The 21,294-nt window shown below is 36.8% G+C and overlaps 4 protein-coding genes across 4 annotated transcripts; 2 read left to right on the top strand and 2 right to left on the bottom strand.

The window, feature by feature from the left end:
* Window positions 1-26: 26 nt before the first annotated feature.
* Window positions 27-1,724, top strand: zgc:136439 (uncharacterized protein LOC678627 homolog). Its single transcript, XM_051906813.1, has 8 exons — window positions 27-390; window positions 513-602; window positions 679-758; window positions 859-974; window positions 1,067-1,164; window positions 1,262-1,330; window positions 1,399-1,457; window positions 1,541-1,724. The coding sequence occupies exons 1-8, from the start codon at window positions 199-201 to the stop codon at window positions 1,659-1,661; spliced, it is 825 nt and encodes a 274-aa protein (XP_051762773.1). The 5' UTR covers window positions 27-198; the 3' UTR covers window positions 1,662-1,724.
* asnsd1 (asparagine synthetase domain containing 1) lies at window positions 1,633-6,218 on the bottom strand. Its single transcript, XM_051906808.1, has 3 exons — window positions 4,812-6,218; window positions 2,161-2,342; window positions 1,633-2,052 (listed from the first exon to the last, which is right to left on the bottom strand). The coding sequence occupies exons 1-3, from the start codon at window positions 6,216-6,218 to the stop codon at window positions 1,806-1,808; spliced, it is 1,836 nt and encodes a 611-aa protein (XP_051762768.1). The 3' UTR covers window positions 1,633-1,805.
* LOC127519240 (ASNSD1 upstream open reading frame protein-like) lies at window positions 6,033-7,583 on the bottom strand. Its single transcript, XM_051906817.1, has 4 exons — window positions 7,431-7,583; window positions 7,219-7,272; window positions 6,362-6,437; window positions 6,033-6,271 (listed from the first exon to the last, which is right to left on the bottom strand). Exons 1-4 carry the CDS (start codon window positions 7,506-7,508, stop codon window positions 6,231-6,233), a joined length of 249 nt encoding a protein of 82 aa, XP_051762777.1. The 5' UTR covers window positions 7,509-7,583; the 3' UTR covers window positions 6,033-6,230.
* A 5,833-nt stretch (window positions 7,584-13,416) lies between these two features.
* Window positions 13,417-20,729, top strand: slc40a1 (solute carrier family 40 member 1). Its single transcript, XM_051906809.1, has 8 exons — window positions 13,417-13,731; window positions 13,843-13,910; window positions 14,426-14,585; window positions 14,721-14,836; window positions 15,536-15,662; window positions 16,778-17,026; window positions 17,705-18,325; window positions 18,546-20,729. Exons 1-8 carry the CDS (start codon window positions 13,698-13,700, stop codon window positions 18,857-18,859), a joined length of 1,689 nt encoding a protein of 562 aa, XP_051762769.1. The 5' UTR covers window positions 13,417-13,697; the 3' UTR covers window positions 18,860-20,729.
* The last annotated feature ends 565 nt before the right edge of the window (window positions 20,730-21,294 follow it).

The raw sequence follows: 21,294 nt of genomic DNA, 5'->3' as shown, positions 1-21,294 counted from the left end.
GACCGCTTTGGTAACGTTGTGAGTACCAGCACTGCGCATGTCAGGGTCTGACTGGAGAAACTAACTACAGCAACCTTTACCCAGGGAACGTTCCTGGCGAGAGCACCAGGAAGTGTACAACTTTGTGTACGATTTCAGCAAACTTATTAAAAATCACATGCTGATAAGAACTGTTGTCACTTTCATTTTCAGCTGACAATGAAAGCTGTTATTTTAGCTGCAGGTTATGGAACTAGACTGCAAAGGGATATCGAGAATGACACGACTGGGAATTTCAAGCATCTGGGCGGCATTGCCAAGCCGCTGCTTCCCGTCGGTCCATGCGCCCTTATCTCACACTGGGTTCAGGCACTGACCAAAACAAGATGTGTGGACACAGTTTATGTGGTTGTGAGTCCAGAATGACTGTTTAGGTTTTTAAAGATATGACCAAATTGAGCTTTGACGGTAATAGTGTTTGACTTGCATGATTATTATGCACAAAATAATCAAATGTATGATCTATTGAACAGACAAATGATCGTTACTTTGAAGCATTCCAGCAGTGGGCTCAAGAATTCCCCAATGTTAAAATCATAAACGATGGTACAAGAAGAAATGAGGTGAGCATACTGGATGGGAGCAATTTATGAATGTTAAATGATTTTTCTTATTACTTCCTTTCAATTGTCTCTGCAGGACAGACATGGTGCTGTTGCTTGTCTTCAGTTGACAGTCAAGTTGTGTGCTGTGGATGACCACTTACTAGTTATCGGAGGGTATGACCAGCATCAGACTGAATAAGGCACTGTCTCAAGGGCAGTGTTTGAGATGGCTTTAAAAAAGGAGAATAAAAACATTTATTTTTTCATTTTGCAGCGATACTTTATTCAAAGAGGATTTCAGCCTGAGGAAATTCACAGAGAGGTTCTTTGAAGTGCAAAATAAAGACAAAGAGAGCAATTTAGTGCTGTCATACCAATGCAAAGATGAGGGTGAGCATAAAAGCAGAGCAATATGTTTTTAACTTTGCCAAACATATGGTCACCAGTTTTTAAATCCATTATTATATCATTTCCACATTCAGAAACATCTAAATACGGGATTCTGGAGTTGGATGAGGACCTTAAAGTACAGCGTATGAAGGAAAAACCTCTCTTAAGTGAAACAAGTTCACGTAATGCAGTATGTTTTCATTTATATTTGAAGATAAAGACATTTCAGTACTGTTTATCTTTATTATTACAAGCAATATCTTTAATGTGCTTTCCTTGTTTTGCAGTGTCCTTGCTTTTACATGTTTTCAAGAACCTCCCTTCCACTTCTGGACATTTTTCTCAATGAGAAGAAGGTACAGTAGATCTATATTTATTTAATTATTCTATAGTGTTATTTTTTACGTAACTGTTCTCCACACAGAACGCACCCATTGAAGAGCGGGACGCACCAGGGACCTTTCTGTCATGGCTCATATTAAGGTCACTTACAGGCAGACTGTAGACAATGAGGCATTGTGTTTGCTCACATTCAGTGATATTAATCATGCTTGGTTTTATTTTAGGAGGCCTGTGTATGTGCACAGGATATCTGGTCGATTTGATGTGGGGAATCTTGCATCATACATAGAATGTGACAAATACTTCAAGGACCAACTTCACAATCCAACTGTTTATTTAATGTAGTTCAAACATGTAATGACAATCAAACATGAAAACAACATTCAGAATAAAACTACATCAATACCCTTTTTGAGTGAATTATTGTCACAATCTTATGCAGTATATTTATATTAAAAAGAACTAGAAGGGACAGTAGTCAGTATTCAATCAGGTGGTGACCAGCCTTTTGCATTTATCCGAGGCCTTTTCGTGGTTGTTCTCTAACTTGGCGATTCTGGAGCCAAACTGCATGGCTCTCTTAGGTAAGAGAGCAGAGAGTCCCAATCCTAACTCGACAGCTGCTAACCTCAGTAACAGCTTTTCTCCAACTCCTCTGGGTAGAGACAAGTCAGCCTTCTCCGACACAGGTAGTCCATTAAGGAAACTGACAACATCTTCGTCCAAGTATGGGAATCTGAGTTAAAAGAAATATATATTATGTGCAATACTAGAGAATTTCATTTTTGGTTGAACAAGTTCTTTAATCTTAGATTAAGTTTGAGCTGCAAAGTGTAACTCTTGCCTGGCCTCTTTTCCATGGTCCCCAATGATTCGGTCATCCCTTCCCAGATTTCTTGAGGATATTCGTTCCAGCTCCATAGCCAGCTCTTTGACAAGTCCTTCCAGTCCAGAGCTCTTATACCGCACTCTGTGTCTGGAGTATCCCGCCAGCTGTTCGTCTGCCCCGATGCCAGTCAAAATCACCTTTGAGAAGAGAAAAATAAAATTTGATGCAGTGAGACTTGGTCTTTACATTAAAGGGTTAGTTCACCCAAAAATGAAAATTCTGTCATTTATTACTCACCCACGTGTCATTCCATATCCGTAAGACCTTCATTCATCTTCGGAACACAAATTAAGATCTCTTTGATGAAGTCTGAGAGGTTTCTGTCCCTCCATAGAGATCCAACACAACTACCACTCCAAGGTCCAGAAAGGTAGAGAAAAAAAATCATCATTAAAGTACTCCATGTGACTCCAGTGGCTTAAACTCAATTTTATGAAGCGACATGAATGCTTTGTTTGCGCAAAAAAAAAAACAAACAAAAAAAACAACATGATTTACCACTTTACATACAAAAATACTGATCTGCAACACGCATTCACGAGAGCTTCACGACGCATGCCTGTTGTGTTCAGTCTCGCTCATTAACGCACATGCGCAAAAATTCACGAGAGCATCACAACGCATGCGAGAGCTCTGAATGTTGCGTGAACACGTTTTGGATAATATTTTGTAAATACAGTGCACAGCATAAATGAGTACACCCCCTCTGAACAAATACAAATGATGTATTTTCTTTATGATCACCAATACAATTCATGGAAAGATGGCAAAACTAAAATGTATTAAACATATACATAATAAAAACAGAAATATTTGTCATTAATAGCCATAAAATAAGCTAATTAGCCAATTTTGTTTAAATTAAGGATTGCAGAAATGAGTACTCCCTAGATTTAATTCAACAAATGTATAATATTCTAGCACTTAATATGCCCTCCATAATTTTGAATATACTGCTCTGACCCTTCTTGGCAAGGAGTGTACAAGTTCATGACAAATTGTCACATCTGTCCTGTTTAACTCCTGGATGAGCTCCTTAAATGCCCTGATCTTTAATGAGGAGTGTTGCTCAACTCGTCTCTACAGAATCCCCCACAGGTGCTCAAGGGTGTTAAGATTGAGTGCAATTCATGTCCACAGAAGGTTTTTCACCTTGGGAGAATGCATATCCTCATTGTCATGTTGAAAAAAATGCCCAACAATGCAGAGAATGAGGAAAGGGTAACATTTTCTGTTTCAAGTTTGTGTATTAAATTACACAGTGGTGTGGGAATTCATGACAGCATTGATAAAGCACAACTCCCTCACACCTTCAGCACTCAAACATCCCTATATAAGAGCTTTACTACCACTGAACTTTACTGTGGGAACCAGGCACTTCTCACTGTACTCCTCCTCTAGCAACACCATAACATTTTGGATGCTGCTCATGAGACCAGATTATTGATTCCCAGAATCTATATTTTGTAAATATGGGAAATGGCTAACTGACTTTATTGTGCTTTGGCTACAGTAAGTAGTTGCAGTGAGAACAACAACCATGCATGTCATTTCTGCAGGCTGCATCTTACTCTGTGAGATAAACAGTCACTCTTCTCATAGCTTTTGCTGGCTCTGAGACACTCACTTGGTATTTTTACTGCTCTTTGTCTAGCAAAAAAATCCCTCATCACTAAATGAAAGCTTAAAATGAAGGCCTGATTATTTCAGGGGCCTTGTCACAAGTCCATTGTTTTTGAATTTCTGTGTTACTTTTGCTATATTTTCAAACTTAAAACAATGATTTGGTAACCCTCTTGTACCACTGTCCTTTTTTGTGCTAAGAAATGAGTCTACTGACAGTTCTCTCCCAAGTGGTCCCATTGTTTTCAGCATTAAGTCTGAGAATGATTCAGTGGGCTATATAACTTTTAATTGTCGAGAAATTACTTCTCTTTAAATGTTTTGGTTCAACATACTTACCTATTGATCAAACATTGCCTTAAACTTACACCAGAACTTTTTTTTTTTTTTCATTTTATTTAGTAACTTTGAGAAGGGTGTACTCATTTTTGCTACACAACATTTTATCACCTTGATAAGAAAATCTTATTTTCCTGAGCAATTTTGACATGCTTCTTTGGTAATTGATTAAGCAGACTCGCTGGAACATTATGTCTCTAAAGAACCCTAACATGTCTCCTAAGTAATTGAGAAATTGCTGACTTTCAGAAGTTTCAGAGGGGGTGTACTCATTTATGCTGTGCACTGTATAGTGGTAAATTATGTTTTTTGGGGGGGGTTTTGCACAAACAAAGCACTCACATCGCTTCATAAAATTGAGTTTAAGCGACTGGAGTCACATGGAGTACTTTAATGATGTCTTTTTCCTACCTTTCTGGACCTTGGAGTGGTAGTTGCGTTGGATCTCTATTGAAGACAGAAACCTCTCAGGCTTCATCAAAAAGATCTTATTTTGTGTTCTGAAGATGAACAAAGGTCTTACGAGTTTGTAACGACATGAGGGCGAGTAATAAATTACAGAATTTTCAATTTTGGGTGAACTAACCCAAACATAAATTTTCATACAGACATAATTCAAGTGCAAACCAAAAAAACTAAGTAACCTTTGCTTCTGAAATATAAAGCTCTTCTTCAACACCCTCATTTATGATGCCAGTTCCTCTGGCAGCAAACCAGATGGCACATCCAAGGCTATCATCCAGAACAGTGTCCAAAGGGTGCACCAAATGACAGATGCGTTTCTGTCGCATTTCTTGAAGCTCCTCTTGAGTCACATTAATTTCGATTAAGTTCCACTGGCGGTTTGGACTGAGATTTTTTAGTTCTTGCAGACCAGCTCTTCCAGTTATTCTGTCTGGCACATCAAAGCAGTTGAAGCTCTGCTGATCCGATTGTGTTTTATCAGCATCATCACAGTCTTTCTTCTTATTTTTCCCTTTCTTCAAGGACTTGGGAGGCACTTTTTTTACTTGGATTTTGAAAGCAACATTGAGTAGGTCAATGGGTTTGTCTGCAGGAACGTGCCTATCAGCAAGGGCAGCTAATATCATTGAATCAATTCCCCCAGAGAAAAGAATGGCAATATCAGCTTTTGTATAATTTAAGGGGACTGCCAATTCATCTTGAGCAGGTAGGTAACAAACTCTCTTACGGACAGCCTCACTTAGAACGTCAATGAGCATGCCAACCATCACTTTCTTTTTAGTGTTTGTTAGTAATTCTTTCAGACTTTCAACAGAGGTTTGAGAGACGTTCTGATCTTGTTCAGCCGTAAGTGATGAAATGGATGTGTTCATTGGGCAAACAGGGTAGGTCAGGTAAAGTCCAGAACTATTTGTGTTTACAGAGACAGATCTGTGTAGACTTGCGCATTTCAATTCCGTGCTTTCATTTGGCTCATTGTCACTGTGGAAAACCCATGGATAAAGGTCAAAAACAAATGTCCCTGGTGGTGAAGAGTCTGTTAGGTCAAACCTGTAAACTCCTCTAGGTGGTACTTCCTGCCACTGAGATTGAACATCATCTGCTGGCTGGGAAGCAACAGATGTGAGTATGAAAGATGCTTTTTCAGGATCAAATTTCCAAAGCAGACTTCTTCTTCCAAAAAAGTCCCTTCCAAACCAGATACAGCGCTCTACTTTTTGGTAATAGATAAAGGCCCAAGGTCCTTTGAGTTGTGACAGTAAAGATATCACATCTGAGGCGCTCTGAGCTATTGACAGGTGATGGAGAACAGCTTTGGTGTCATTTTCTTCCTCCTCTACTCTCAGACCACCAAATACCTCTCCATTCCAGAGAAGCATGTTCCCATTGTCATCCTGAAGAGGCTGAGGTGTCAAGGAACCCCTCATATGAAGCACATGTGCCGAGAAAAGGAGACTGCAGTTTGAAATTGTTACTGTAATGTCCCGGCTACAGTTGGGCCCTCTGTATTTTAGATTTTCACGCACACGCTCCTCTAGTGGAACATGCGGTGTGGTCAAACTGACCACACAGCAGATCCCACACATTATCCCGCAGCACTAAATATCTTGATATTCTTTCCTCATGTTATCAAGATCTTCTGTAAGAGACAAGAAGATGACAGTATTAGAAAGAACTCAAAACGGTTGGTATTATTATTTATGATTTTATTCATTATTTATGAACTTACTTTTACAAGAACTAAGGGTCTCTTCTCTGTCTGCCAGGAAGAATATATTGCTGTTGGGTTGCTGTGTGTACACTCTCTATAAGAAAAAGGTTAGGATTACCAGAACATAATGATATTCTAGCAAATCTGCATATATATAAGCCTAAGCATATGGGTAATTCTAACTCTTCAAAAAATGAAATTCGGTCATATTCTCTTCATTTAAATTTATGCCATGAGAGGACCAATGACTTTGAGGTAAATGTTGATATTGTTTAGTTAATGTTGATAAGTTAGTTCATGAAAGATAAAAGCAGTCTTTTGAAGAATGACATGGAATTTTATTATTTGATTCCAAGTGTGATGGAAAATAGCAATAGATATATATATATATATATATTTTTTTTTTTTTTTTTTTTTTTAAGTTACATTTATGTTTATACATTTATAAAGGTTACATTCTATTTGTAAATAAATTTCAAATGATGTTAAATACTCTATTTAACATCAGTTTACAGTGTACAAATAAAATGTAACAATTCTTATATTCCAATATAAGATAAAATAGAATTCTTATTTTCTGTATTTTATGACAAATATATTCGTTACTTTCTTTAATTGGAAAAATTCAGATCATTATGGATCAGTGACAAAAAGTGAAAATAACTGAAAATAATGATAAAAGATTGCAAGGTTATAAGATTATATAAGGTTATATATTATAATGTTACAGTAACAAATGTTTTAAACATATATGAACTTATATAGGACTCGGAGATGTGTACACTTCAGTTTGACTTTGTCATCTATAATTGAGTGACAGCATCTGCTACTCCAAATGTAGCATGACCTATATGATAATGGGACGACATACATACCCTGTTTTTCCTCAAATTGCTCAACTCGTCGACTAAAATCTTTTGCTCTTTTATCTGTGAATGAATCGTAAAGGTTTGTAAACAGTGATAAAAAAAAAAAAAACATAAATTACTAAATATATATACCAAAAGTGCTTTAACTGACCGACCGTTAACGTAAAGTTATGATAATGTAACTATATATGCTATACAAAATATTTGTGATATGAAACCTTTTTGTTCAGCTCCTCTTTTTGTGCGAGCTCTTCTTGAGTCTCAGGTTCCGTTCGTTGACTGTTCTTAGAAGACATTTTATATTAAAAGTAAAAAAGCTAGCTTCGTGTGATTTAAGGAAACATTTCCACATGCAAGCGGCTCGCTCGTCGAACACGAATGACGTATGCGGAAGTACAGACAACGACGCTTTAAAAGTGCGTCACGTAAGTGTTTACGAAATCATAACCCCCACAATAATACCATTATGTTAAACTGTTTAAAGAGATTGAAAATAATGGTTTGACGATAGCTACAAGACGCTGGAGCATTTGAACAAAGATATGAGGATGAATCAGGATGAGAGAATGAGTAAGCAGGTAGTTTCATAACTGATAATGTGTCTAGAGAAATACAGTGTCCTATCCTTAGGAAGATTAACCATGGTTTTATAATAGTAAAAGTGTAGTAACCATGTTTTCTTTTTTGGTTTGTTTTTTTATGGCGGATTGATTATCATTTGTATAACCACAGTGTTGCTAAATACCAGGGTTAAACTATGTGTAGCAAAACCATGGTCAGTAACCCTTTTTTTGTTTGTTTTTTTGTCGTAAAACCACAGTTAATTTTTGTAGGGGTAAATTTTTAAGAATAACAGCTTAGATTGGTCAAATACTTCCAAAACAGATTTTACAGTATTTCAACAGCCCAGGGAAGTGACCCAACCAAAGCAGCTGATTCCTGTCTGAAATTAATATGATCTGATACTGAAACTAATGATATGCGATATCTTACCATCTTTGAAGGAGAAAATATTACCATACTATCCTTGACAAAATATTAACATGATACCATAACTCTTGGCATACAAAACATCATATTATTAAAATATTTTTGTTGCCCTGTAACTGGAGAGCTTTGCTCAAAACATGTCAAAGCACACTGATTGCATTTTAAAGTCAAAGCTGACCAGCTTTTACTGTCTTACTGTAAAAACAATGGAGCCTTTTGATTTTTTTCCCCTTTTTTTTCTCCCACAACACTGAATAGTCAACAATCCTTAATCCAGAATCCTGATCCATGAGGTCATCCCTTGTGATGACAAAAGTTTTTGTAAATTGTAACACATCCCTAAAAGTATATAGCAATATAGCATAATGTAGCCAAACAGATTTTGTATTATTTCACACCCAGGGCAGTGACCCACTATTAGTATTTTTCATCACCAAAACCTATGTGGAACTGATATTATCTGATACTATTCTATCTGATATCCTACTTAAGAAAGGGGGGTAAAGAAATTGAACATGTTGTCATAACTCTTGATTTATGCAACGTCCAATTATCCAAATATTTTGTTGTCCTGCAACTGGAGAGCTTTGCTCAAAACATGTCAAAGCACATTGTTTGCATTTTAACCTTGAGGGGAAAATAGTTTAGTCAAAGCTGACCGGCTTTTACTGTCTTACTGTAAAAATGTGTTGAATCCAGGTAGTATTTAGGGTACAATGGAGCCTTTTGATTTTTAAATAGCCAACAGCCACAATCCTAAATGCAGAATCCTTTTTCATGAGGTCATCGCTTGATGACAAAAGGTTTTGTAACCCTTTAAAATGCACAACCCTTAAATGATCACATGCATATTGAGACAAAAGTCATATTGTGTTTTGTTAAATCAGCTAATTTTAAGTATAAAACAGCATCGAAAATGTAGGAAATGCAAACAAGGGAATGCAATAATTCAATGACAAAACACTAACACATTAACTGTCAAATAAGTAAAGGGTATTTAGAGGGGTAAAAAGACTGGCGATCAGATTTCTAATCCAGGGACATTTCCTTGTTCAATGGTTAAAATATCATTAAAATCTCACTTTTTTTATTATCTATGAATAAAAAAAAAAGTGGGTACAATACATTTTTGTATGTTTTTTATTATTATTGTTCTGGGTTCCTTACACTATTATAATTAATAACTATTATGATATTGTCGGGTCACAATACAATTCGTCAAAAATCACACCATAAAAATAGTAAATAGTAACCATTGCAAACAAAATTATAAACAAAATTATGACTTTACAAAAACAGATTTTTAAGTGAAAGAGCCAATCGCTGATTGACAAAGTCATTGCGTCACTGTAGCTGCCGTTTGAGTAGGGGTGGGCAAACTCGGTCCTGGAGGGCCGCTGTCCCTGCAGAGTTTTGCTCCAACCCTAATCAAACACACCTGAACCAGCTAATCAAGGTCTTCAGGATTACACGCAGGTGAGTTTTATCAGGGTTGCAGGCAGCTGAACTCTGCAGGACAGTGGCCCTCCAGGACCGAGTTTGCCCACCCCTGCGTTAGAGGGTCCGGTTCCCATAGAAACCTGAGACTCGCGCATAGGAATTCACATGCGCATTGACTCATCTAGCCTGAAAAATAAGCCTTTTTAATGCTATATTTTAGCATAAGAAACAACATTTATCGGTTCATGTCAGATTTTGTTGCTGATTTGAAATATATAATGTAATTGGGAGTTCGCCAAGCAGTTTTTGAGATTTCAGGATTCCCCTATTCAAATAGATAGGATGGTCTTGGATGCCCGAAATAGCTGTAAATATGGTCTGGTCACCCTAAAAATGACCCCTCTCGCTATGATTTTAATCAAACCAAGCTTGTTTTATCATTAATTATTGTCTATCAATGGAATATTTTACAGATTGTTTTATACAGTGGCACAGTTCCTCAACAAACCGTCCATACCGGCATGATGAATACGATCCTCAACTGGATGGAACTGGAATAAATACTTTGAATGTTGCGATCCCATCGGACTTATGATAGCTACCTGAATCATAACAAAGCACTGTTCGCCAGAGGAGAACTGGCCCCCCGACTAAGCCTGTTTTCTCCCAAGGTTTTTTTCTACATTTTAACACCTGTTTACCACCTGATATCACCTGTTGGAGTTTGGGTTCCTTGCCGCTGTCGCCTTTGGCTTGCTTAGCTGGGGACACTTGACATTTGATATTCAACAGTGCTTTGATCTGCCTGCATTGACACCATTTTCTTTAAGAGCTGCTGAGCAGCCAAAATTATATACCAGTTATCGCTGTAAAGCTGCTTTGACATAATCTGCATTTTAAAAAGCACTATATAAATAAAGGTGACTTGACTTGACTTGATACTTTGACCAGAAAAAAAAAAAAAAATCCCTAATGTCTGATTGCATTGGGCTGGCAGACTTGAACCTTATTTTAAGGTTTGAGTCATTGCAAGTGCACACTATGCACTACATTATTCAGATATTAAAAGCAAGTACCTGGAAGTCATTTTAATCTGTTGTCTGTTGCTCTAAACATAGAATCTATTGGTTTTTGTAATCATTCCTATTTTTAATACCAGTTAGATCCCACTCTCCTGTTTCGTAAACTTCTAACCTCATTCATGACACAGAAAACCTGCATTTACTGAATTACAGTGTTTGTGTTTGTGGTCCTGTTGACTGTGCATTAGCCCCTGTTTGCTGTATATTCTGTTGAAATGTGTGGTCACCCATGAAAGGCTTAAGTGTTAAATCACGTGAACAGTGTTTACTTGTGTGTTTCCACCTCTAATATCACAAACACACTAGTTTGTTTGGGTCCAGACATGGTCATGGCAGAAATCCTGTATTGATTTTAGACACCTGTGTAAAGCTTGGATTCTTATCAACTGAAAATTGCCAATGTCCAGGGTTAGTAAATGTGCTGGAACAGTTGCTTAGCTGATTTGTCAGGTCAAAGAAAACCAAGTTTAGTTACATTTCCTCAATTTAATCTAGATATAGACCACAAATATCTTTTTTTTTTTTACCACAAAAACCACGAATAGAGTCTGAATATTGTTGTGCTGGGTTAAAAAGGTGTAGTTTGATAAGTGGGAAAGTCAACAGTCCCAGATTCCTTCATTCTATTGATGTTATGTGTTTAAATGTCGATGTAAAGGATATGAGCAAGCAAGTGGTCTTATGAGAGTGATGGAGCACAAAACCAAGTCTCTGACCTGAGTAATCTGTTTCCATGTCTCAGATTTCTGTGGACGGGATGGTTCTGTGTGCAACATGACTCAGCTTTGAGCCTTCTGTGAATGGCATGGGTTCCTAATCGTCAGACTTTTTAATCAAGCCCACAAGCAGTTTTAGGTGTTGCTTTGTCATGCATATACTGCCAAATACTGCAGCAAACAAATATGAAAACCACTAACAAAGAGGTATAACGGCACAATCCTCTCTGTTTGTTTTGTGATTAAATATGACATATCATTGCATCATGTTATTATTTAAAAACAATCAAACAGAGCAAAGCATTACTTCACTTTTATGTATTATCATGTCAAAAAAATCTAAAAATTCACCAGATAAGAAAAACATGCTATTACTTTTGCCATGAGCTTCTACATTAAAAATAAATAAATTCTTTATAGTGGAACAACTTTTCCATTGCACAAAAGGTTCTTTATAGTGGAAAAGGGTTCTTTAGATTATTAAAATGTTCTTCACACTCAATGAGAACTGTTGAGAACATTTCACTGAAAGGTTCTTTGGGAAACTGAAAATGGTTCTTCTGTGCAAAAACTTTTTGAAACTTTTTTTGAAATTTTTAAGAGTGTATAGCCAATGTTAAACGAAGCATGTCCAATGAGACTAGAACTTAAGGTGATGATACACAGGGCAACTTTTTGAGCAATGTTTCCGGGCAATGTCGCCTGAGCGATGATGCTTGGGCACTTTTCCTTTGAGAATGGGGGAAAAAATGTTGATCTAATGTATCCAGATAGAAATTTGTTGCCCATTCTCAATGGGAAAGTGCCCAAGCACCTTTATAAATTATAAAAGACTGAACTTCACTCTCTCATGGTTAGGCAATAACTGGTTTGGAGAAGTGAGTGTGCAATAACTTTCCTTTAAACCAAAAGCAGAAGACAAAACTATTGCTGGTTTTTGATAACTAGCTTTCCATGTATTTTTACACTGTGTTTGTTTCTGTGCTGAAGCTGCTGCTGTGTTAATACTGACACTAATAAGTACTGACCTGAATAGAATAAATCTGGATGCTATTGGGAGAAGGCATATACTGCCAAACTGTTGGGAAATAGCTGTCACTGATCCAAAGTGCAACCAAGAACAGTGAGAAAGAAAAAAAAAGTGTTCTAGTACTGATTGTGAAAATAAAGCTATCTAGATTGATATAAGACAATGTGGACACTGATTCTATGGAAACCCTATACTAATTGGCTATAGTTTCTGGATTTCAATGAATCAGTAATATTCACCAAGGCCTGTGTTGTAGAATTACCCATTAACAGATTTACCATGCACCTTTTAAGTCCTCAAGTCCAACAGAATCACCCATCAAACTGTGTCACTTGCCATGTAAAGAGATTAATGATATGGTTTTTTAATGGCCAATACCAATTTAATGTAACAAATATGATGCACAGATTTGAGATGCACAAAAAAGTAGTAATATGTAGAGGAGACCTTAAACACTTAACTGCAAAAAGAAAGAAAGACATGCTAAATTAAGGATTTCCACCATTATTGTCCATTAAAAAGAACACATTTACATTTTGTGACAACATGCCCCAATGCCATAATGTTGACAATTGCCTCAGCTGTAGCATCTCAAATATGAAAATATTGAATTTTACTTTGAAGGGCGGAATTCAAAAACATTCTAATTTATAAGGGTTTTGAACTAGGTGTTTGTTATCATTTAGAAGTCACTTCCGAAGACAATTAGCCCCCGGACTCCCCTGCAATTTAGACCTGTTGATTGCCGCAACAAAGCTATTTTATAATATAGTTATTGTAGCTGTATTTTGCATATTCATCTAGTGAATTGAAACCATGACTTTGACCTTGTCATACGAGCTTGTGTTATTAAATATGTTGCTGTGTCACGGAAACATTGGTTCTGCCTTTGTTGAGCGAAAAAGTAGGCGGAGTCTCTTTCCGCAATATATCAGCAGTCTGTCAGACGGGCTGTGTGGTAAACACGGTGCACGGCTGCATCCGTGAGCGCGGGTCTGGCCCTTTCGGGAATTATATGTTTTTACTCATTTAGTTGTTCTAGAAAGGTTATTTCTCTCCAACTTCAGCTACAGTGATAGCTAAGTTTGGAGAGGAGAGAAGGGAATATTCGTGTTTTGCCCAGGAAATATTTGTATCGAGGATTTACTTTGCCTGTTTAACCCGAAACCTACAAAACAATCTAATTCTTGACAAAACCGAACAAATATAATCGATATATAACGTACAATGGACAGCGCTGGATCTAAGAAACCTTGCTGTGGTAAGTGCTTTACGGATTTGTTTGGCAGTATGATGCTGTGATATATGAAATATGCGCCTTTGGCGTGACCAAAATAATAAATAACCTTGCACTTGAATTTCTTCTATTCAGAAAGAGTTCACGAATTCTTCACGTCTGCAAAATTCCTCATTTACCTCGGACATGCTCTGTCAACATGGGTGAGAGATTATTTGCTTTAGGATCTGTGCTTGACAGCTCTCGTTCTTCTTTTAATGTGGCAGTCAAAACAACAACAAAATTAGTTTTTATTATAAATGTTTTTATATTTATTAATATTTTAGATTACTGAAGGCTCAAAATTCTCCAGAATTTTTTTGTCTTAAATTCAGAGAAATTCGACTTTACCCTTTTCATAAAAACTTTATTTGTTATTTTAATGTTTATGCGAACTTTAAATAAGTAAAAACCATAACCAGTTATTTGGTTTTGATATTACCAAGAGATAATAGTGTATCTCTATCATGACAGCAGAGTGACATTATGCAGATCATTAATTTTTACTACAAAACACGTGTGTGTGTGTAATATATTCATTATTGCATTAATATGTTGTCTTATATAATTGTGTTGATCCATATCAGCTGATATAAGCTGCAAAATACTACTAATTCTTTTGAACTATAGTCTTATTTCAATCACAAAATTATGCTGACTGATGATCATTGTGTTACAGGGGGATCGGATGTGGAATTTTGCTGTGGCTGTGTTTTTGGTGGAGCTGTATGGCAATAGTTTACTCCTGACAGCCGTGTATGGACTGGTGGTTGCGGGGTCCGTCCTCTTACTGGGCGCTATTATTGGTGACTGGGTGGACAAAAACCCCAGGCTGAAAGGTAAACATGTCGAAACCCAAACCACAGAGCATGCATGATAATTGTGAAACATGATACATTACAGAGAGCATATGCCAGTTATTCCAACATTTTAACTGAATGCAACTGAATCTGGATTTCCTTCTTAATTTTTAGTGGCGCAGACATCTTTGGTTGTCCAGAACAGTGCTGTCATTCTCTGCGGTGTCCTTCTGATGGCCGTTTTCCAGTTTAAAGAACAGCTTTCTACCATGTATGACGGATGGTTGCTGGTGAGTTCGCTTCCTAGCAAAACTCTGACACTATTTATCAGTATTTGCGTAATGAGTAAATAGTTATTCAAAAGCACACAGATCTAACCCTTATTTATGCACTAATAAAGAAAGTCTTCATTTCCAAGAACAGAACATTCTTGCTGCAGTTCTTTGGCCTTTGGTTTTGTTTTTACTTGATTTTTATGCATATCGTTTCACTCTGAACTCTGACTCCCTGTTTAATAGTTAGCAAACAATCTCATTATAACAGGATATTCAGTGTGATTTCAAGCTCCTTGACAATTTCTAACTATAGGAGGTAAAACAGAAAGGGCTCCCCTCTTCATTCTGCATGGCTTCAACTTAAGTTCATGTTAGTGAAACATGACACCTTGGTAACAAAACGGTGACGTGCTGTCAGCAGAATCCAGGGATGTCACATGAGCAGAAAGCATGTTGCTTACTCAATATTAGTGCTTTGAGTCTGTTAAAGGACTGGAAAGCTTATATACAATAACAAACAAAACCTGCTGTTTGTCCTGGTGTCACTGAGGTCGAGAACCCATATGGCAGACAAAATGGGGTATGTTCAATGAACCGTTTTTTGGTTCTGGACTGTTCCCAAAATTGAGCTTTTTGTGGCTGTGGACTTAAACAATTAACAATATTCTGGACACAGTGACATATTTTTTAATTACATGTTCTTTGTCATTGCAGACAACATGCTACATAATGGTCATCACCATTGCTAACATCGCTAACCTGGCCAGCACAGCCATGTCCATTACCATCCAGAGGGACTGGGTTGTGGTTGTGGCAGGAGATGATCGGAGCAAATTGGCAGGTCAGGACTTTTAATGTTTCACCTTCTTCAGCCTTTATTACATTGCCTCTCAAAAAAAAATATTTTCATGATTTATCACAACATTTTTTTTTTTTTTTTGTCAAATCAACTCAAATCATCACATTAAATAATTAATGTGGTTCAGATAACATAATATTTTGAGTTTCTGTTGATTAAACCAGTCATCTTCATTGTTTTAACTCAAATCTTTAAATTCAATGAACTCAAAATTTTAAGCCAACCAGGTAACTTGCTTTTTTTTTATAAGTTAAACCAACAATTCTTTTTTATAGTGTAGGTAACAAACATTCTTCAGTGAAATGATTTTTAATTTTGTAAAGTATTTTGTATTTGTATATGTATTTTTTTATTTAACGGAATGTGGCTTAAGTGTCCAAATACTTTTTTTTTTTTTTCTACCACTATACCGTCTATAACAATCATTTCACCTAGTTGAGAAAACTCATAAAATACATTACAGCTCTTTCTCCATCAATCGTCTTATCTTCATAGAGTGCTTGCATCAGCTGTCATTCCTTATGGCTCTCATTATAAACCCATCAATGTAATGTACCCAGTAAACCCAGTAACCTCCTGTAAATCCATGCATAACGTATAGTTTTCTCATTACTGTGGAAAAAAAAAAATCTAAATAAACTTTTATATATATATATATATATATATAAGTAAACTTGTATAATATATATTAAGCAACACAACAGTTTTCTACATTGATAATAATAAGAAATGTTTCTTGAGCACCAAATTAGAATGATTTCTGAAGGATCATGTGACACTGAAGTCTGGAGTAATGATGCTGTAAATTCAGCTTTACATCACAGGAATAAATGACATTTTAAAGTATATTAAATAACAGTTACTTTAAATTGTAATAATATTTCACAATATTACTGTTATTACTGTTTTTAACAAACAAATGCAGCCCTGGTGAGCATGAAAGATTTTTTTTTTAAAACATAAAAAAATCTCACTGACCCAATTTTATATTACTGAATAACTCTCTTTTATATGTATCTCTCTATTTATATAATCACATAATATATCAATTTTAACAATTATACTCTTTTTTGTTTCTTATATTTCTATTTTGTCAGATATGAACGCAACTGTAAGAATAATCGACCAGTTAACCAACATTCTGGCTCCAATGCTTGTGGGCCAGATCATGTCGTTCGGTTCCCATTTCATCGGCTGTGGGTTTATCTCGGGTTGGAACCTGTTCTCCATGTGCTTGGAGTACTTCCTGCTTTGGAAAGTTTATCAGAAGACTCCAGCACTTGCCTTCAAGGCAGGACAGAAGGAAACTGATGACCAGGAACTGAAGCATCTTAACGTACAAAAAGGTTTGTAATACCATTCAAACACTTCTGTCCCAATACTTTTTTTTTTAAAGCAAATCCCATGTTTTTTGTAGTGAGCACTTTTAGATATGTTAGACTATTATCCAACATTAGATTAACATAGCATGAGAAGTATGCAATATTAATCCGCCTTAAAAGTGCAAAAGTGATTTTCGCCTCCCCCACTTTGTGCAGAACCCATTTACCTATTGATTTCTCCCATTACAAAAAATGTAACATTCCTTAAAATTGTGACACCCAGGAAGTAAATAATTCATTTTATCAATAAGTTACTCAACTATAGTGTTAACTGCACCTGTCAAGCTCAACCATCTGACCATATTACATAAGCTATTTAAAGAGAAGTTATCAAATTTTTTTTTTTGACTAACTATAAACCTGCATTTGTTTAGACAAATTCTGAAACCCTGTTACTAGCAAACCTATTGCCAATTTTGACTGTTTTTTCTTCTTTTTTGACACATTTTTGAAGGTTAAGCACCTTTTTTCACTGATTTGCATAATTTGCATAAGAGTTTCAGAACCTATTTTGTACCATTTTTGTTGAAATTTGTTGTGCATTTTAGTTTTCTAAACAATGCTGACAAAAAGAGTGACATGTCCAATTAAATCTATGACTCAGATATTTTATTTTTGTGCTTTTCCAATTCACTGTTGCAGAGATTAGAAATAGTGAAAGTCCAGTTGAAGGCTCCAAGCTGATGAATGAAACCGCTGAGGTGAAGAAGAACACCGGTTGCTGCTACCAAATGACAGAGCCCATCCGTACCTTTAAGGATGGCTGGGTAGCCTACTACAATCAGTCCATATTCTTTGCCGGCATGTCTCTGGCTTTCCTCTACATGACCGTTCTGGGCTTCGACTGCATCACCACGGGCTACGCGTACACTCAGGGCCTGAACGGCTCCGTGCTCAGTCTCCTCATGGGAGCCTCAGCTATATCTGGAATCTGTGGAACGGTGGCCTTCACCTGGATCAGAAAGAAGTGCGGCCTGATCAGAACCGGCTTCATCGCTGGAGTCACCCAACTGTCCTGCCTCATGCTCTGCGTGGCATCCGTCTTTGCTCCTGGCAGCCCTTTCGATCTCAGTGTCTCGCCCTTCGAAGAGGTCTTAAAACATCTGTTTGGGGACAGCGGCTCGCTGCGCGAGAGTCCTACTCTTGTTCCTACAATTGAACCACAGATTCAGACAAATGCCACTGTTTTTGAGGAAGCCCCCCAAGTAGAGTCCTACATGTCTGTCAGTCTACTCTTCGCTGGCGTCATTGCTGCTAGAATCGGTAAGTAAATGAACAACTAACAGGAAACAATAGAATAGTTTTATTTAGTCCTTATATTCCATTATCTTCAAGAAGAAGAACGTGATATCCATATCTTTATATTACCTGAAGGTTGTAAAACCAACCTTTGAGACCAAAAACAAGTGATTTTGTGATAATTGTGTGCTGGTGCTTTTTTATGTCACATATGTTTTAATTGATTCTCCTAAATTGCTTCCAGGTCTTTGGTCCTTTGACTTGACCGTGACCCAGCTGATCCAAGAGAATGTGATTGAGTCCGAGAGAGGAGTCATCAATGGTGTCCAGAACTCCATGAACTATCTTCTTGATCTCCTGCACTTCATCATGGTCATCCTCGCACCAAATCCAGAGGCCTTCGGCCTTCTCGTAATCATCTCTGTTTCCTTCGTTGCAATGGGACATATGATGTATTTCAGGTTTGCCTATAAAAGCCTCCGAAGTCGACTCTTCCTGTTCTGTTCACCCGAGCAGAAGCCAGATCCCAATATTCCCTCGCTTTCCAACTCCGTATAACTTTAAAGAGACCGTAAGCCAATTTCTACTAGTTTCGCATGCTGTGTTCTTCGAGAACGTCGCCAAGAACCCATTCCATCTTTTTTACTAACATGCATGCTTTTGCTGCTTGCAGTGTTCACGCATTGAGTAAAAATTCTTCTCCATTAGCTAAAATAACAAAGAAGAGAAGGAGCTCTCCTTAGCGTAACTTAGAGATATGTATATGCATGCATTACTTCCCTTGTTTTGTGTTCAAGGTGCTGTAAAAAACGGCTAAGAAGTAATTGTAGGGGGAAACTATGGTTCTTATGCGTTATACAATGCTTTAATAACTCTTGTAAAAGCTCCAAAGCAAAAATGAGCATATTTATTCTACTTTTACACATTTTATTGATTTTTCGACTTTATCGTCATAGTTAATCTTCAGACTAGGTATCCGAGTTTTGCAATGCGCTCTACTTAAGATAGTGTAGTTTTGTAACGTTTGTCCCTCAGTGCTTTTTACGAGTTATGGTTAAAGTCTCTTTTATTGTTATTTGGAGTGTGCTAGTTATTCATTCAGTTATGCATATATAATGCTTATATATTTATATACATGTAGTCAGTATTCTGTATCTCAGCTTCAGTGGTGCTACTATTACAACTCTTTTGGAAAGCAATGCAGACATATACAGTTTGTACATGTAACCAAAGTGGATTTTTTTTTTTACACCATGTGGAAGTGAGGGAATTGCAACCGTTTTCCTGTGTTAACATTCCGAATATTAGTGGTGTGAAAATTTCCTGGAGATTTAGGCCCAGATACACTCGCCCCATTGCAACTAGTTTTTAAGAGCACTAGATTTTTGTTTGTTTCGTTTGATTTGAAAGTGATTTTTAGCACATAATTCTTGTTTTTGCAAAGATTGTTACACAAGCACTTTATGTGATTAGCTACACTTTATCCATGACAAAATAAGTGCAACAAGATACTTCAGGTTTAAGGTGCACGCAATTAATTCACTGCCACCAAAGTTCACAGCCAGGCAGGAATTTTCTCTTGTTGTTCTTCATGTTTGCTTCAAAAATAGCTACAAAAATAGGCTTTTAGAACTAGGTGAAAACTCTAAAACCCTCATGATTTTTACTGCCCTTTAAGTGATGCCACACCTCAGTTTTTCCATCATTCAAATCATATGCTAATCTAGATGTTCCAGATGTAAACTTTACAGACCTACGTTATTAGGTCTATGAGCCACAAAAGCCACAATCACTCAGGCACTAACATCCTTTTGAAAACCACTGCTGGCACATATAGATGAGGTATTTTGTAATAGTTGTGTAATATTGATGTTGGACACCAGTAGGACTCCACCATATGCAGAAGGGATTGAGTCCAATGTGGACGGCTGGTTTGAAGTGCAGCTGGTCACAAATGCAGGTGCCAAGTCACTGGTTTTTTGACTTAAGTAAGCATTTTTAATGTTTCATGAGGCCCCTCTGAACATAGTGTCAGTCTTTAAACACTTACTTCATTACATCAGTGCATATTATCTGTATTTCTGTGAATATGTAGCCTTATTTACATCTGTAAAATATTTTTATATTCTCGTGTTGACTAGTTTTATTTGAATTCAGTTTTGTCCTTCTATGTAACGCCACAAAGTAGATCTTGCCCTTTACAAAATTACAAAATGGAACACTTTTGCAATAAATTGTACTTTTAAAACACAGTTGAATGTAATGGAAGAACAATATGTACATTATTCTTTGTAGGAGCATATTGATTGTTCGTTGTGTGGCATACTTGCAATAATTGTGGTTCACACTCCACAGGGGGAATATACAACTTAAGACTTGTATTGCATCTCACTTCAACTGAAATAAACAGATTTGTATCAAAATGCAACATTTGAGTGGCTGAAATAAGTAGAAAGGGGAGTTTTAAAGGGTTAGTTTAACCCTTTAAGAGGACAACTGGAGCTGGCATACATGCAGCAGCAATTGTACAGTGTACAGGGTCACATTCCTCAGAAGGGTTTGCTGGTAATTTTCTCTAAAAGGCCCTTTCAGACTTTTTTTTTTTTTCTTTTTGGTTAATGCACTGACTAAAAGCTGAGTTGAGCTTGGCTTGCATGAGAAGCAAAGACACAGAAAGACCTGATTACATGCCAGTAACAAACACGTCTCCCATTTTGGGTGGGTGGAAAATCAGGCTGATCTGCCGGGTCTAGACCTAAAATTTGTATGCAACAGAGTTAACTTCGTGTTTTTAGGACCAATAGTGAGAAACTATGTATGTAGACAGTCCAAAAAAAAATAAAAAAATAAACAAATATTAAGGCAGAATGTATTCAATAATAGTTGAAACCTGAAGCGAAGTGGGAGCAAAGCTCAAGTGAAATTCGACTTTGCTTGAACTAGAAATCCAGACATGAGTAAGAGATAAGATATTCTCCTTAGTGTTTCAAAAA

This window comes from Ctenopharyngodon idella, chromosome 9 (assembly GCF_019924925.1).
Source record: "Ctenopharyngodon idella isolate HZGC_01 chromosome 9, HZGC01, whole genome shotgun sequence".
NCBI classification, from domain to species: domain Eukaryota; kingdom Metazoa; phylum Chordata; class Actinopteri; order Cypriniformes; family Xenocyprididae; genus Ctenopharyngodon; species Ctenopharyngodon idella.
Note: the sequence above shows the minus strand (reverse complement) of the source record. Positions and strands in the feature narration are given on the sequence as shown.

Coding starts and splice junctions, on each gene's coding strand:
- zgc:136439 (XM_051906813.1), top strand. CDS start 199: ATGAAAGCTGTTATTTTAGCTGCAGGTTATGGAACTAGACTGCAAAGG. Junction 1,165..1,261: donor AAACAAGTTCACGTAATGCA/GTATGTTTTCAT, acceptor CTTGTTTTGCAG/TGTCCTTGCTTTTACATGTT. Junction 1,331..1,398: donor TTTTTCTCAATGAGAAGAAG/GTACAGTAGATC, acceptor TTCTCCACACAG/AACGCACCCATTGAAGAGCG.
- asnsd1 (XM_051906808.1), bottom strand. CDS start 6,218: ATGTGTGGGATCTGCTGTGTGGTCAGTTTGACCACACCGCATGTTCCA. Junction 2,343..4,811: donor TTTATATTTCAGAAGCAAAG/GTTACTTAGTTT, acceptor CTCTTCTCAAAG/GTGATTTTGACTGGCATCGG. Junction 2,053..2,160: donor GACCATGGAAAAGAGGCCAG/GCAAGAGTTACA, acceptor CTTTTAACTCAG/ATTCCCATACTTGGACGAAG.
- LOC127519240 (XM_051906817.1), bottom strand. CDS start 7,508: ATGTCTTCTAAGAACAGTCAACGAACGGAACCTGAGACTCAAGAAGAG. Junction 7,273..7,430: donor AAGAGGAGCTGAACAAAAAG/GTTTCATATCAC, acceptor ATTCATTCACAG/ATAAAAGAGCAAAAGATTTT. Junction 6,272..6,361: donor GACCCTTAGTTCTTGTAAAA/GTAAGTTCATAA, acceptor TGTCTCTTACAG/AAGATCTTGATAACATGAGG.
- slc40a1 (XM_051906809.1), top strand. CDS start 13,698: ATGGACAGCGCTGGATCTAAGAAACCTTGCTGTG. Junction 15,663..16,777: donor TGATCGGAGCAAATTGGCAG/GTCAGGACTTTT, acceptor CTATTTTGTCAG/ATATGAACGCAACTGTAAGA. Junction 18,326..18,545: donor CGTCATTGCTGCTAGAATCG/GTAAGTAAATGA, acceptor AATTGCTTCCAG/GTCTTTGGTCCTTTGACTTG.